This window comes from Phragmites australis, chromosome 1 (genome assembly GCF_958298935.1).
Source record: "Phragmites australis chromosome 1, lpPhrAust1.1, whole genome shotgun sequence".
Taxonomy (NCBI): domain Eukaryota; kingdom Viridiplantae; phylum Streptophyta; class Magnoliopsida; order Poales; family Poaceae; genus Phragmites; species Phragmites australis.
This window is the reverse complement of record NC_084921.1, coordinates 17,269,584-17,286,678: the sequence shown is the minus strand read 5'-3', so window position 1 is coordinate 17,286,678 and position 17,095 is coordinate 17,269,584. Positions and strand designations below refer to the sequence as shown.

Here is a 17,095-nt window from a genome sequence, read left to right as displayed (position 1 = left end):
GCTCTATAAAAAGACAGCTGCACCATATTGTGCAGTGCCTTTAGTTGAGCTTTTAAATCATGGAAAGCATCCTACATAAATAAAATGTTAAAAGTTGAAGCAGTACATCCCTAACCTATTCTGCAATCGCCTGTCTCCTGCTATTGCTCCCTCCAATAAAAAATACTTAACGTTTTCGACAACAACAAAGTCTCTAGTATATAATTTTAACCATTATTTTTTATTAAAATATCTCATGAAAAATTTACACACATGATTTTCTTATTTCTAAACATTTAAAAGTTACTGGCGGACAAAGTTTTAAAATTTTGATAAGAATCTTGTCTAGAACATCAAATATTTGTAACTGAAGGAGTATTTTTAACCATCATGCCCAGAAAGATAGAAACCGCTGCTCCAGGACTGCTCTCAAGAGTTCAGACTTGATCCACTATAAATTGCTTCTTGAATTTGCATGGTCGGCCATGGACATTACTTTCAACCAACAAGCGTTTTGATCATGTCTCGTCTCTTGATGCTGCTCGAAAGCTGTAAAAGCTGTAATGAGAATAATGTCAAAAAAAAAAAAGGCAGGTTAGATCATTCCACCGTTGTTGCAAGATGAACATACTGAACAAATTGTTCAAGCAATCACCCGAACACATAAGTTAACAACATGTCACTGTACGGATAATATACAAGGGCTACAAAATTTATAGTTTTTTCTACATATATCTCTCTTTCCCTAAATAAATACAAAAGGTTTGGCACTAATCCGTGGAGCTCATTACGAATTACAGTCGGCAATAGCCACAAGTCACTTTCTGTAAATAGCATGCTCGTGGGGCACTAGGGACATCTAACAGGGGTGGTGCCAGATGATTTGGCTTCCACTCTTGTTCCTCCCTACACTACAACTGGCTCATTTACAGAATGCGGGGTACCCACATTAACCTGTTGAAGAAAGTAGAACATGACATATAGTTCATATTTTCAGCCCAAGAAAGTAGAACAATAACAAGGGTAAATGGGTATATATACCTTGGCAGCCTTGAAGAGCTCATCCAGAACTTCAGACAAGGTTGGGTGTGCATGAACTACAAACTTGATGTCCTGGAGGATGCAAACAGTTATGTGCACATTCAAGCTTTAACACAAATACTATAAATAAATAAGGAGGAGATGCTAGCCACACTCACTTGCACACGAGTTCCTAGGGCAATGGCATTCGATGCCTCGTGGATGAGGTCAGCAGCATGCAAACCCAAAATGTGAACTCCAAGAATTTCTCCAGTGTCAGGCCGGTAAATCATCTGCGACGAAAAGTGAGTACATACCTTGTCACTTTGAAGGTATAGTGGTTACGCAACCGGTGCAAACTCCCTAGAATCAGTCTAGTTGTTATACCCATTGCGAGTCCCCAATGCATCTGTAGGAGACTACTTAAATTTAGAATGCAACAGGGTGGGAAAGCAGGATTGCATTACCTTAGCAAGTCCATCTCCTTCATTCTCCGCCAGAGCCTTTGTGTTAGCTTTAAAGCTGGTCTTAACAACACTTACTTCAAATCTTTCCTTATCAGCCTTTTCTCTAGCTTGCGGCTGCAAAAGTTTAATAGGAATTCCATTAGGGAATTATTAATAATTTGTTTGCTATCCCCAAAGCACTGAATTGATTAATAGTTGTGATTTTAATTGTTCTTTCTAATGCAACTAAAATATACAAATCATGGTCTAAATGTCTAATTGACTCCAATGCATTTGCTCCTCTCTCTCTCTCGCTCTCTCTCTCTCTCTCTCTCTCTCTCTCTCTCTCTCTCTACACACACACACACACACACACACACACACACACACACACACACATCCATACCACATTTGCCAAGCAGGTTTCCACTAAATTGAGATTTGACTTACCTCTGTCAACCCAACCATACTGATCTCAGGATGAGTGAAACAGGCAGCCGGGATGCTTAGATGATTTAGGATGTTGTCCTTCCCACAAATTTGCTCCACAACTATATTCAGACGAGTAATTGCACTGTAAAACAGCTACAGTAATAAGAAGCAGAACATGGATAAAAGTGAACAAATTATCTACCTGAAATTCCTTGTGCGCTGGCTGCATGAGCAAGCATGAGCTTACCATTGGCATCTCCAATGCAATACAAATTTGGAACCTACATATCAGTTGATGTTTGTGTTGTGAGACGTGCTCTAGGGATATTCCTGTTGCAATGGAGAAAATAGTAATAGGGATGTGTGGTATATTTAGCATACCGCGTTGCCATCCGCATCCATAACTTGCATCCGCTCGTCAACAGGAACAAAACCACGTTGTGTAACAACGTTGATCTGAAGAAAAAGTGTATCATTTATGTGCTACTACCACATATAAGTTTGTAAATCCTGATAGCAAACATTTTCATGTACTTACATTTTCCAAGCCAAGTCCTTTGATGTATGGTGCCCTTCCAGTAGCTATAAGTGCTGCATCCACCTGTTGACACAAAATTCCATTTTTCAGAAGAAAACTGAAAGCAATTGTATGGCACTAGAATTGCTAGATGAATTAGGAGGCCAATAGGCAGGGTACATATATAGGCAAGGAGGACCCTGGGCTGGTTTATAGAATCATAACCACCGTGGGATCTCTTTGCCTAATATAACAGCAATCAATCTATAATTAGCCATAATGGGCCAATGGCCCATGCGCCTATGCATGTGACTATGCAGCTGTCTAACACCCCCCCGCAGTCGGAGCGTTGCCACAGACGTTCAGACTGGACCGGAATTCCTAGAAAACCGTCGAAGGCAGACCCTTGGTGAAGATGTCAGCATACTGGGATGACGTCGGCACGTGAAGAACGCGGACAGCACCAATGGCGACACGCTCCCGAACAAAGTGAAGATCAATCTCAATATGTTTGGTGCGTTGGTGCTGAACCGGGTTGGATGACATGTAGACGGCGCTGATGTTGTCGCAATACACCAAGGTAGCCTTGCTGGGTGGGGAGTGGAGCTCACATAAGAGTTGGCGCAGCCAGGATGCCTCAGCCACGGCATTAGCCACACCACGGTACTCGGCTTCGGCGATGGACCTGAAGACAGTGTTCTGGCGCTTGGAGGACCAGGAGACGAGGCTATCCCCGAGGAACACGGCATAGCCTGAGGTGGACTTGCGGGTGTCGGGACAGCCGGCCCAGTCAGCGTCGGAGTAGACCACCAGATCGAACTGTGCTGAAGGTCGAAGAAGCAATCCAAGGTGAAGAGTGCCACGAATGTACCGCAGGATACTCTTCAAAGCGGCAAGGTGAGGCTCCCGAGGATCGTGCATGTGAAGGCAGACCTGCTGGACGGCGTATGAGATGTCCGGACGTGTGAAGGTGAGATACTGAAGAGCACCAGCCAAACTCCGGAAATCTGTGGCGTCACTGATGGGGGTGCCATCCTGCGCTGAAACCTTGGAACAGGTGTCCACCGGGGTGGAGCAGGGCTTACACTCAGCCATGCCCGCGCGGTCTAGAATCTCTTGCATATACTGGCGCTGCGAGAGGAAAAGGCCATCAGGCCGCCGCTGAACCTGCATCCCGAGGAAGTGATGGAGATCACCCAAGTCCTTCATCGAAAATTCCTGCTGCAGAGCAGTGATGGTGCGATGGAGGAGTGTGGTCGACGAAGCTGTGAGGACGATGTCATCCACATAGAGGAGCAGGTAGATGAGCTCAGCACCACGACGGAACACGAAGAGCGAGGTGTCAGACTTGGCTTCCACGAACCCGAGGGACACCAAGTAAGCTGCAAAACGGCTGTACCATGCTCGAGGCGCCTGCTTGAGACTGTAGAGGGAACGGTTCAGACGGCAGACGTAATCGGGATGAGAGGAATCCTCGAACCCGGAGGGCTGCACGCAGTAAACTGTCTCACCGAGGTTGCCATGGAGGAAGGCATTCTTCACATCAAGCTGTCGAATAGGCCAGTTGCGGGAGAGGGCCAGCGAGAGCACAGTCCGCACGGTAGCTGGTTTGACGACGGGGCTGAAGGTATCTGAAAAATCAATTCCTGGACGCTGTGTGAAGCCGCGAAGGACCCAGCGAGCTTTGTAGCGTTCCAGTGAACCATCAGCCTGAAATTTGTGCTTGAAGATCCACTTGCCAGTCACTACATTCGCGACAGGGGGGCGCGGAACAAGATCCCAAGTGTTGTTCTGGAGAAGGGCAGCATGCTCATCCAGCATGGCAGCGCGCCAGTTCGGGTCGGCAAGAGCAGCCCGATATGTCCTCGGAACGAGAGACAGCAGCGCAGTGTTGTACGCAGCAGGTAGCCGGAAGCCATGTTTCGCCCTGGTGGTCATGGAGTGTTGATTGACCACGGGGGGAATGGCAACCGCGCCCTTTGGAAGGGGCGCAGGGGCGGCTGGAGGCGCCGGAGACGCAGCTGGGCGAGGGCGCCGGCTGTACACCTGAGTGATGACTCGAGCCGGCGGCGGCAGCTTGGCAGCCGCGCGGGGAGGCGCAGAGGACGCCGGGGCAGTCGCACGGGGCAGTGCGGAGGACGCCGAAACAGCCGCACGTGGCTGTGCGGGGGACGCCGGGGGTGCTGGTGACGTCGAGGCAGGAGCAGGCAGGGGGGCACCGGTGGACACTGCCGCACGTGGCAGTGCGGGTGAGGCGCCTGCTGGAGACCCATCCTCACATGGCAGTGCGGGCAGAGAATCCGCAGTAGCAGGCAAAGAAGTCGGTGATGGTGATCCTGCAGGCAAAAGGGACCGTGTCGGGCCTATGGGCACCGGAACGGGATTAGTAAAGGTGTCCAAAAACTCGAAGTCCGCGGTGGATGGGGTGTCTGGCTGCTCGGCAAAAGGGAAGGAGGACTCGTCAAAGATCACATGGCGAGAGATGATGATCTTGTTGGAGTTGGTGTCTAAACAGCGGTAGCCTTTATGATGAGCAGAGTAGCCAAGGAAGACACACGAAGTGGAGCGCGGAGCAAGTTTGTGGGTAGCGGTGGCGGACAAGTTGGGATAACATCGACAACCGAAGACGCGCAGATGGTCATACGCGGGCGGGGAGCCTAGCAAGGCTTCATGAGGCGTACGGGAGCGCAGCGTTTTGGTTGGTAAGATGTTGAGTAGAATGGTGGCGGTGTTCAGTGCCTCGACCCAATACCGAGGTGGAAGACAGGCTTGGAAGAGGAGGGACCGAACCACATTGTTAAGAGAGCGGCTGGCGCGCTCAGCCTTCCCATTCTGAGCAGAGGTGTGAGGGCACGACATCCGGAGGTGAGTGCCGTGGGTTAGGAAGAAGGTGCGGGCGCTAGAGTTGTCAAACTCGCGCCCATTGTCGCATTGGACAGACTTGATGGTGCGGCCAAACTGGGTGGAAACAAGAGCAAAGAAATTAGAGAGAGTTGAAAAGGTGTCAGACTTGAGGCATAAAGGGAACGTCCACATATAGTGTGAGTAATCATCGAGAATGACCAAATAATATTTGAAACCCGAGACACTAGGGACTGGCGAGGTCCATAAATCACAGTGTATGAGGTCAAAACTATGTGAAGCACGTGATGCTGACACAGGAAAAGGAAGACAAACATGACGCCCGAGCTGACAAGCATGACATATAGAATTTCTAATTTCTTTATTACAAGCCAGAAGTTTGGATAGGGTCTCAAGTCCAGGATGACCGAGACGACGATGCCATAGAGTGGACTCAGCGGTGGTGGCGAGGTGTGCAGAAGGAAGAGATGACGCGCCAGAGGGACGAAGAGGGTACAACGGCCCGGAGCTATTGCACCTGGTGATCACTCTCCTGGAATGCAGATCCTTCACAGAACAACCAGCAGGGTCAAATTCAACAGAACAATTATTGTCGGAAGTGAACTGACGTACGGAAATTAGGTTCTTAATAAGACCCGGAGAAACAAGGACATTATTAAGACATAATGAACCGGGAAGATGAGCTGTGCCAGTGGAGGTGACGGGAAGTAAAGCACCGTTGCCGACAACAATGGAAGAGGGAACAGGATACCGCTGGGAAGAGGTGTGGGAAAGAGTACCGGCATCGGAGGTCATATGCGAGGTGGCGCCGGTGTCGAAGATCCAGTCGTGTTGCTGAGGCGGAGTCAGCGACACGGTGTTGAAGGAGGAAGCCAGCTCCTGCGCGTTCCAGGATGGCATGCCGGCCGTGGGGTGGTAGTAGCCGAGGGGGGGAGCCCACTGCCCCTGGGCACCGGCGATGAAAGCCTGCGGCTGAGGTGGAGGGGCCGGCAGAGGAGGACGAGCAGCCGGCAGCGGAGCCAGGGGAGGACGATTCCCAGGCCACATGCTGATGGAACCGGACCAGGGCTTGTAGAAGCTGGGCCATGGACCGCCTGGCGGAGCCTGCGCAGGATGCTGCTGGTTCGGCGCGGGAGGAGCTGGACCAGGGGCGGGCATGCCAGACTGCCGCCCCTTGCCCTTGCCACTGCCGCGCGTGCCGCGCTTGTCGCCCTTGCCGGAATTCCTGGAGTGGCCGCCGTTTCCAGGAGAGGCGCTGGGGGGCTGACGAGCAGTGCCGCCAGTGCCGGAGGCAATCAGGGCGGTCGGGGAAGGCGCCGAGCGATGAGCCATGTTGAGTTCTTCAAGCAGCAGATCGTTCCGGGCTTCCAGGAAGGTGGGGAACGGGCGCCCACGCTGAAGGTGCATGCCGATGGAGGCGAAGCGCTCGTTGAGGCCGCGGATGATGTTGAGGACGAGCGTACGATCAGTGACGACCTCGCCCAAGTCGCCCAGGGCATCAACCATGGACTTGAACTTGCGGCAGTAGTCGGTGATGGAGAGATCGCCCTGGACGAAGTTGTGGAAGGCGGCGTCGAGGTAGAGCGCGCGCTGCTCGCGGTTGCCGAGGAACTGGTGCTCCAGGGCGAGCCAGACGGAGCGGGCAGTGGCGGTGGCATGGTCGTCCCGAACAATCTCCTCGAGATCGGGAGAGACTGTGCCGAGGAGCCACGTCATGACGACGCAGTCCATGCGTTCCCAGTCGGGGTAGGTGTGGTCGGCGGCATCAGCAAGAACATGGCGCCGGAGGGAGAATTTCCCAAGAACCAGGAGCATCTGGTGGCGCCAGCGGGTGTAGTTGTTGGACTCCATGTCGAGGACGGCGGGGACGAGAGCGCGGATGTTATGGACGCCGACGGCTTGGGCGTGGAGATTGACGATAGCGGCGGCCTCGTGCGCCAGGAGAGCGTCCAGAAGCGACGGAGGGGAGCCACCGTCGCCACCGGCGCCGGCAGAGGAGGCGGCGTCGTCGTCTGCCGGGATGGCGGCCTCGACCGCTTCCCGCTCCTGGGCGGCACGCGCGAGGGCGTCGCGAGCGCGGGCGGCGGCGGCATCGCGCTCCTGGGCCACGACCGCACCCTCCTGCTCGGCGGCCTGGGCGCGCTGGAGAGCGGCGGCCCGGGTAGCCTCCTGCTGGCGGCGGCGCTCCGCAGCAACGCGGGCGCGCTCGACCTCGGCAGCACGGGCACGCTCAGCCGTGGCGGCGCAAGTGCGCTCGGCCGCGAGGGCTGCCTCGGCATCGGCGGCAGAGGAGGCGGGTGGAGCAGAGCCAGGCATGGGGGCGGGGAAGGGTGCGCAGCCGGGAGGCGCGCGGGCTAGGGCAGCGGAAGGAGAAAACCTAGGCGTCTGATGCCATGAAAGCAATTGTATGGCACTAGAATTGCTAGATGAATTAGGAGGCCAATAGGCAGGGTACATATATAGGCAAGGAGGACCCTGGGCTGGTTTATAGAATCATAACCACCGTGGGATCTCTTTGCCTAATATAACAGCAATCAATCTATAATTAGCCATAATGGGCCAATGGCCCATGCGCCTATGCATGTGACTATGCAGCTGTCTAACAAAAACAAACGACTGTACAATTAAATCAGAAATATTGTGTATCATACCATCGATAAGATCCACAAGCTAACCATGGTTCTAGCTAATAAGAGATCAAGTGAAATATATTATGGGAGTGCCTGCCTATCCCGTGTCAGAAAAAGCACAGGATTGCCAAAATGTCAAACTAATAAATAGTTAAATACTGCTCACATTATTCTGACATGTATTTTGACCTAACAGTTTGATTCGTTTGTAAATAGCATGTCAGATAAAACAGGTTGACCTAGGCTGATAACATGTATTTGATTGACAACACAGTGATGCACGTAACCAAAGAGTATGTTGAAACCATCTACAAAGAACTGAAGGGGGAAAACGAAATCTCTACTGTCTTTTACGGTTTTACCTCGAGTGTTTCCTTGTGCTCTTTCGTCTTAGCATCAATCAATTCGATCAAAACAGGCTTGCCATCCTTTGCTGGGGTGATCTAAAAATATGAATATTTCCAGGTATAAAAATTATACAACAGAGTCTGAAGATTCCACGTGATTAAAAAAGCTTGAAATGAAGAATTTAACCTTGCTTGCAAAGACACCAGTGTGATAGTCAATTTTCCGAGGATTGATAAGAATCCTCTGGGCCAATTTTGCAATCTCAGGATCAAAACCAGGCATTAATTGATCAAAAGCTTCAACAAAAGTAACCTGCTCAATCAAAATTTGTGTTAGTGCAGATGAAACTTCATCTGACGAAAACAATGTTTAATTGTACTACAATGGATAATGAAGCACTGATGTTCATCCTCACATTCAGATTCTGCTATAATGTCAAATTAAATCACCACAGCTTTGAACTTAGCATTAGCATCAGACTCAGGAAACATGAAAAAGGCCGCGATGAGGAGCATGGCCAGCCTGGTGCCTAGACCATTGATATCTTATACAATGGCTGCCCACAAATATGCATAAAACATCCAGTGCAAAATCATAAAAGAAAAGGAGAGAGATGGCTCATAGGCTGGCAAAGCACACCGGCCCACTCACCCTCACTGAACTGGATCTCACCCTCAATGTCTCAGCCTCCGTCTACTTCTACACTAACGAGTGACAGCTAGATGGAGAGGGGTGATTGCTTAGAGTCCCTTCCCTCTCTTGATCACAACTAGGAGAGGCAAGGGTCCATGGTGAATATGGCTAGTCACCAGGGCACCAATAAGCCATTAGTTCATCTTCTGCGCCTTGCCATTATTTAGATATAGTGCAGTAAAAGAAATCTATGCTCTTAACAAATGGACAAATAGTCAAAATTATTTTATCTGTATCTGAAGTTTGAAAAGAATTGTGTGTATTATATGCTAATGCTACTACTAGTATACAAATTTTAAATCATTGTTAACTCACAACATAACAAATACCAAGCATGCTTTCTGTTACGGCACTTTCCATGCTAAAATAGAGAGTTGCAGCATACAAGAAAGTATTACTTACAAAGGTCATGCACAGAATTTACCCCATTACATTAACGCTATGGAATAGTGAATTTTAATTGATGAATCAAAAATAAGTTGTTATGATTGTTGGATAGAAAAGGGTTGGCCGAATAATAGTCTAAGGACACCAAGGGCATGTTTGGTTTGTTGCCCTGATGAGCCCTACCAAAAGTAGGTCATGCCCACAGATTTTGGCCTCTAATTGGTTCTCTACCACCATTTGGCTACACCAACAACATTTGGCACTGCCCAGTACAACTCCCAGCCAAAACGTGGGCGCACTGCAGGCAAACGAAATGCTCGCCAATTTTTTGGTGTGGCTGCAGCCCATCCTATCCTGACACGGCTGCTCTTGAGTGGTTACATAAAGTGCATTAATTGTTTGATCAGCACCATCCATCCGCTTCTGTTTCAGAAATAGTCGGCATCCAAAACTGGGGCAATTTCCTAAGCTAGGGCTAAGGACCAAAAGCAGGCAGCTATTGAGTATTCACTAAATGAACAAGACAAAGGACGCCCTTCCTATCATGATCTGAACCAATAGCTTACAAAGAGAAAGACTCTGATTTACGTTCTTCTTAAGAAAAAGAAAGAATGGCACTAACTTTTCACTAAAAAAGAACCTATCTATACTAGCACTGAGCTGCTTCTCCTTCAATTCCGCTCGCCTTGGCCTTTGATCGAAGGTCTGGTATCCGCACCAACACGACTACTAATTTAAAGGCATGCTCTACCTCGCACCTGACCAGCAAAATGACATATAGTAATGTCATAGCTGTGACCCGGACCACAGTGCTCATCAAAGATCGTAGTGCCTTCTGCAAAAGCTTCAAATGACTATATTTTCTAAACTGTATATCCAATTTGTGATCTGTTTGAACTGCTGTATTTCTTGCAATTAAATCTACAAATCAAGACCAATATTAGCCATATTTGGAGCTTAAAAAGTTAGTGACATGTGGGCCCCACATGTCATACTCACAATTTTGGTAAATTTTGGCATGGTTACAAGCCAAGCACCACCATATTTTGGCATTGCCCATGGATTGGTATGGCTACAATCCAAACACCGACACGTTACCACAATTTTGGTCATGCCTTACTTTGGTCATGACCAAATTTTAGCAAGGTTAGTTGGGGCACAAACCAAACAAGCCCCAGGTGCCCTCCAAATACACTAATATGGGTCTGGTGGGACTTCATGAGACAAGTGTGGTAGAAAATAGCTACTTATGCTGATTAGCCACTTGCTTAATGGTTGGAGATGGGTAAACCATCACATATAGTGTATTTAGGGGACATCTAGTGGGCATGAATGATTAGTCACCCATACTTCCCAATTTATGTAGCTGTTTTCCCATGACGATAGCTTATTTGGCATTTAAATATAATTCATTAGTTCATTATCTCAGTATGATATTGTATGTAGTATGTATCATGTAGATGTTAACCTAAGAACAATTTCATGTATTATACTAGCAATATATTTCTAGCATGAAAGTGAAAGTAGAAAAAGGTTCGGTATCCCTCGTCTAGTTAAAATAACTTATAGCTTACATACTAATGTATGGTGGTAGCACCATCATAATCTTATTAATAAATTGTAAATGCATAGTTGTATGTGCATAACTACATATTGAATAATCGCCCGCATAACAATTAATCGCTTGTCACTGTTATTAGGCCACCAAGTGCATATGTTTTTTTTCTTCTTTTCAGCGACACTGAGTGAGACCATGTATCCACTATGCACCATAAAGGAACAGATGCTAAACTAACATCCAAGACAAGCTTGTCCTAAGCATGTATTTAGGTAATCATGCATTGCAATAATTGTTCATGTACCTCACTTCCCAGAGCTGTGTATACATCACTGAATTCAAGTCCAATGTAACCACTTCCAACAATAGCTATCCAGTCAGGGACTGACTCGAGTTTAAGTGCATGATCGCTAGTGAATACAGTTTTACCTGCATAAAGTATAAAACCATCCAGCAAGCTTTTACCAGAATAATACAATGACCGATAACACATTGCAGATGCAATACACAACATATATGATTGAGCATTGAAACTTTGTAGCAATTGATGTTAGCACACCTGCACTGTATACCATGCAGTATCAAGATATAGCACAACAGCAGGACACCTAGATCTCTTTTCTCCTGTAGTTGTTATCAAATCCCTTGATTCATTTTTTTTTTACAGCAAAAAGAAAGAGCACTCGTATAATCATCCAAAAGAACAATTGGTAGTTTCGGTTTTCATTTCTAGTCACTCATGATTCCAACATAACAGAGTGCCTAGGGACTGACCTAATTTCTACAACTAGCTTAATGCATGCTATCCTGCATCGATGGTCAACAAATAGACTAGCGTGTAAACTTAACTAAATATTAAAACAAAATTAGATTTGTGTGAAAATATATCAAACTAGTACCATACCACATTGCATGAGACCAAAAAGGAAAAGAATGAAAGCACTCTTTTTCAAGCAAAGATTGGCATACTTGTCTATTCTTTCAGCATGCAGCTCAACATGACTTACACTAATACAAAGTAAAATGTGAAACCAATTATCTCAAGCATTCAAGGTTTCTAGAGCTATGTTTTTCATTTCACTAGGCCAATTATATTGGAGAACTAAAGTTCCAAAGCAAACGGTAGTTACCATCTATCTCAATGCCCTTTGGAACAAAAGGAATAGACCCGGTCGCTATTATGATGTTTCTGGCAGTGATTTCATTGTCTGGAAAACCAACTTTTCCGTATCTCACTTTTTGCTTCCCCTACAAGAATCAGGTACAGAAACATTTAGATTACTACAACACTACAAGTGATACTCGACAGCATGTGAACAAACTATACAATACACACAGATCATTGTGATGTTTATACCTGACATTCTTATATAGCAGAATGTAAATAGTTTTAGATTTTGCGCAAACGATAAGGAGGTTATTTGACTCAACTTTCCTATTCAGGTAGATGTGATTGTACTCCTGAACCGCTCTTTTTAATGTCTCATATAACTACTTACCAACTTGATAATTACTGCATGTGAGTCTTTAAATAACCCAGATGCAATAGACAACTCCAGTTTTAATCATGATAGTACTATACCATATACAAGTCTTATAACAATTTTGGGAAAGGAGGATTTTTAGGATGCAGGTTAATACCTGCAATTCAGTCAAGTATGATCCTTTGGTAGCTAAGAATGGCAGGTTGAAGTGAAGTTTATACGCTGATCAGGAGATATGAACACTGCTTTTTGCAACAATTGAAAAACATCTGATTTTAAGATGAATAAAGGGAAAGATATAGATGACCTACCACAATTGTACCAAAACCAGTTAGTATATCCACACCTAGAGCTTTCATTGAATTGGTCAAGTTGCTGCGTATTTTAGAGGCAAGATTATTTGCATGATCAGCAACAGCCTGCCTGTCATATCCAGCTGACGAAACCTGTTACAAACATAACGAAAGATTAGCAGGGTCAGGGCAAATAACTGACACCAAAAAACAGTATACACACCAATGGTCCATGAGAAAAGGTATATAGCTGGTTGATTTCTTTCCAAAATCTTATTTAGTGCAAGGCAAGTAGCCAACATATATTTAAAGCAAAGACAAGGTATCATATCTAATTTGAAGAACCAAAGGAAAACAAAATAAACCCATGCAGCGTTAGCAGAGCTCAACGCTGATTATCTATAAAGTAAGAACAATAGTTACCATGATACTAGCAAACTTTACTATTTATTCTTGTTCTAAAATCTACAAGACTAAAACAGTCTATCGAAACCTTGTTAATTGTTGGATGAAATAGATGTATTAACAGTAAAACAATTAACACAGGAGAGATTCAACTTGACTGGGACGTGCATTTTGCACATCGTTGTTCAAAACATCAAATCGTGCACAACAATCAGCTGTTCCAGTATGAAAGTATCACCTGTAGGCCCAATGACTTCATGTGGTGTTCATCTTGAAGTTCCCGCATCTTACCACTTACAGCAAGAAGAGCCTTTGATGGAACACAACCTCTGTTCACACAAGTCCCACCCACGACATCTCCCTCAATTATAGCAGTTTTCAAACCCTGCACAAGTCAGTTTTCACAAAATCATTAGCAATACTGCTAGGGATAGTTCAATTGTTATCACCACGGATAAAGCTCAATGTCTGTACAAGTTGGAATTTTGTACCGATCATGGATCTATCAAATTTTGTACCGATCACAGATCTATCATCAATTCATTCACAGGATAACTCCTAAAAATCTAGCCACAATTGTTAGGTCACAGGTGTGAAGTGTCTACTGCCATCTAGACAAGTTAAACATTTGATTGGGAAAATATATAAAGTAAAACTTCTTGCTGCAGCCATCAAAACTAGCAAAGCAATACTACTTGAAAGAAAATAGAAAATAATATAATACCACAGTTCAAGTATATTCAAACCAAACTCAACACTCTGGTAATTTCCACAGAAATTTGACCATAATCATGTTTCCATCAGAGGTATATAGCAAGTCAAAATTATCTCAACAATAAAGTTCACCATCACAAAAACTTCTTGAGTGAGAAAAATTCCAAGCTCTAGTAACAACCAAGCAAGAGATGTCCTAGATTCAGGGCATCCTTGCAATTGCATGTTTCTGTATTATTTTCTTATGAATATTTCCACGATATTGATATGTAAATACTACAGCATTGTTATTTCAACTACTGAAAGACCTTCTTAAAACAATCTAATTATAGGATCGCCCAAAATTAGCATTTCAAAGACACCAAGCCACTGAACCAAAACATGTATCCCACAATATTCCTACTGAGTTTCAGCAGACCTGCAGCTCCTACCTTACTAAGCAAATTTCCAGGTTTAGTGCCAGCACAGCACCCAAAGCCTATGATTTTATTTTTCCTGAAGCCTAAACTTGAACTCAGAGAAAGTCTCATCCAGTCTAAAATTAGTAAAAAGTCCCATCCAATCTAAAATTAGTAATTTAACACACTAGTTCCAAGCTACAGAGCTATGGCACCAAGCCCACCGAACCAACACATATATTTCACTACACTGCTACCGAGGTTTAGCAGACCTGTAGCTCCTACTATCTGTAAATATCACTTGAACAAATTTCCAGATTTAGCATCAGCATAGTAACCAACGCCTGTGACTTTTCCGTTCCTTTTGTAAACTCAGCCAATCCAAACGAGTTTCGAGCGTAAGCACCAACATCTCTCGATCTACATTCTGTCAGATCACGGTGACAGCGGCAGCAGCGCCCACCACGCATACACACTCCCGAGGAGAGCTAGCATCGCTTCGAAAGCGAAACTGACCTTCTCGACGGCGTGGAGAGCGGCGCCGTGACCTCCGACGCCGGCTCCGATGATCACGAGGTCGTAGTCGAATCCGCCGCTCCCGTGAGCGCCATTCTCCGCTGCCGCAGCCCCAGCCGACACACTCCGCCTGGCGGACACCTGCGGCGAGCACTGGAGCGAGCGGAGACCGAGGGCCTCGCGCCGGAGGCCGCAGAAGCGGAGCCCGGCCGGCCGGATCACGTCGGGCCTTAAGGAGGCGCCGCCGGCGACCGCGGCCGCCGCCGCGGAGAGGGACATGGCCGTGGAGTACATGGCGGCAGCGCGAGGAGGTGGGGACTAGGGTGAGAGGCAGTGGGGACGAGGCCTACAAGATGAGTCGAGGGAGGCGGAGGCGGCGAGGCTGGGGGAAGTGCGGGTTTTGGAGACGGGCGGAGGATTCGAAGCAAGGGAGGGAACGTGACGGGAAGTAAGTTTTATAGTAAACTTAATCTTATAGAATTTGTTTTGAAGAGGATGACTGTCTGATGGATGATGGTTTTGATGATACAGGTGCCAGCTAGAGCATGGCATAACGAAAAATAGGGAATTGTTGTGATCGTATAATTGATATTTCTTATCCGTCGATGGCTGAGCAAAGTTAAATGAGATAAGACTATTTTTATTTTTTTAAATGAAATGATTTAATTTTCTGTTTAGTTAGATAGATGAGATGAATTGGTTTTCTGTTTAGTTGGTGAAATTATAGTAGATAGAATGAACTAATTTTCTATGTAATTAGATGAATTTATTTGAATTAAAGTTAAATTAAAAAGAGAAAATTAAAGGGGCCATACTTCGAGTCTATACCGGAAACAAAATAGCTCAAGAGAAACAGTACCGTCATGTATCGCTTCCTGTCTATGGATTAGCTGAGGCAAGCTAAAGTCAAGAGGTTAGTGTGGTACTGTTCCAATAACAGTAAATTTAGATGGCATCATATAAAAAGTTAGCTCCATCACATAACCCACCAGCTACATTTTGCTTCCCTTTCTACTTCTCATCCTCCTTTATTCAATGGACAACTTCAATTACTGATCAGCTCTCTTCCATGCAACCATCTTCCATATTACCATATCCCCCTACCACCCTATTTTCCCTCTGTCTTATTCTATTCCGCCAAGTTACATCTTTGATGAGATGCAAGCAGGTGTAACCCTCATGGCTAGATGCTTGGAGCAAGGTTTTAATTTTGTTGGAGTAGTTTTTAAACTTCTTGCACCAATAGTTCTCACTTATTGCGTATTATTTTGTTCGTGTTACAATGGAGATTTGTTCCTAGCTCATGCTAAAAGAAATGTTGCGATCTATAAATTCTTGTGCCGCTGCCAATAATATAATTGATCTCTCTAATGGTCAAGATATTTAATTATTTTCGTTTCACTATTTTTGTTGTAAATGTTACGCATAAGCTTTTATAAGACATGATATATGTGTGCTAGTTGATCCTATTACCAATAGCCAAGTGTCCACATGATCATGTTAGTGAAAAAGTTAGAGATACCTAAATTATATACCGATAATCTATTTTTAATAGTATAAAGGGGTAAAATACAACGAAGCTTAAGCTTCAACACCTTTTTTTCCCTAAGCAAGAGATATTGCATAATTTTGGCTTGGTACTGAAATGTCAAGATGTCGCCTAAAGGAGGTGAATAGATATTCCTATAAAATAAAACTTCACAACAGATTAATAGAATCCAGAGCTTCCGGGTTCAATCCGGAATTTCCGAGTTCTGTAAGTTCCAAGCTCAACCTGGAGTATCCGGGTACAGAACACGAATTCGAAATTAAAGTGTCCCTAAGCAAGTCTAATTGATTCTAATGGTTACCACATATTCCAAATGATGTCTAAAGACTTTTTCACGGTTCTCCTGAAGTCACAAGCTCACAATAAAGTAAATCGGGCAAACCGTCCAAAAGTCAACTAGAATAAATATGAACTCAAGTAAGCACGTAGACAAAGATTTATTTCCCGAAGTTCGGACATCTCACTTGAGATTCCTACATCTCCATTGAGGAGCTCTAAAGAGTTGGATCTCTTTTAACCTTAATCCTTACTAAGCCATCACCTAGATCGAGTTTGGGCTTACTCAAATATCATCTTCCCTTACGGAGGCGAGGATGAACCTTCACAAATGTCTCGAGGCACACCACAAGCTTGGGTGCTCGTCGGGCGGTGTCTAGCCGTCTAGGAGGACGAACCTCTAAGAGCAACAAACGTGATGTCGAATGGCTTGATGATGAACTTGAGTGCTCAAAGATAAGAATGATGCTCACTAGCACTCTTTCTCAAAATCTCAACCCAACTCTCAAATCCTTGCAAGAATTAAAGCCAAGAAGACTTGGGAGAGCTTCTAAAGGGGATTTGAATGCTTTGTCTCAAGGTAGTTCA

General features: G+C 45.6%; 1 protein-coding gene across 2 annotated transcripts; it reads right to left on the bottom strand.

The window, feature by feature from the left end:
* Nucleotides 1–257: 257 nt before the first annotated feature.
* Nucleotides 258–15,134, bottom strand: LOC133911664 (dihydrolipoyl dehydrogenase 1, chloroplastic-like). Of its 2 annotated transcripts, none has more exons than XM_062354008.1 (15): nucleotides 14,683–15,134; nucleotides 13,293–13,439; nucleotides 12,668–12,802; nucleotides 12,003–12,120; nucleotides 11,177–11,301; nucleotides 8,421–8,546; nucleotides 8,249–8,329; nucleotides 2,416–2,478; nucleotides 2,259–2,333; nucleotides 2,080–2,158; nucleotides 1,896–1,996; nucleotides 1,467–1,580; nucleotides 1,179–1,292; nucleotides 1,021–1,092; nucleotides 258–537 (listed from the first exon to the last, which is right to left on the bottom strand). In XM_062354008.1, the coding sequence occupies exons 1-15, from the start codon at nucleotides 14,974–14,976 to the stop codon at nucleotides 478–480; spliced, it is 1,704 nt and encodes a 567-aa protein (XP_062209992.1). In that variant the 5' UTR covers nucleotides 14,977–15,134; the 3' UTR covers nucleotides 258–477. The 2 variants fall into 2 exon arrangements, with proteins under 2 accessions (XP_062209992.1, XP_062210002.1); XM_062354018.1 differs by lacking the exon at nucleotides 258–537 and adding an exon at nucleotides 582–933 and having other exon boundaries at nucleotides 14,683–15,133.
* Nucleotides 15,135–17,095: the final 1,961 nt, after the last annotated feature.

Bases quoted from the DNA above. Each gene is read 5' to 3' on its own strand.
- LOC133911664 (XM_062354008.1), bottom strand. From the start codon at position 14,976: ATGTACTCCACGGCCATGTCCCTCTCCGCGGCGGCGGCCGCGGTCGCC. The intron at 2,479-8,248 runs GTAAAACCGTAA...TTGTGTCAACAG, and splicing joins AGCACAAGGAAACACTCGAG to GTGGATGCAGCACTTATAGC. The intron at 1,581-1,895 runs GTAAGTCAAATC...AAACTTTTGCAG, and splicing joins GTATGGTTGGGTTGACAGAG to CCGCAAGCTAGAGAAAAGGC.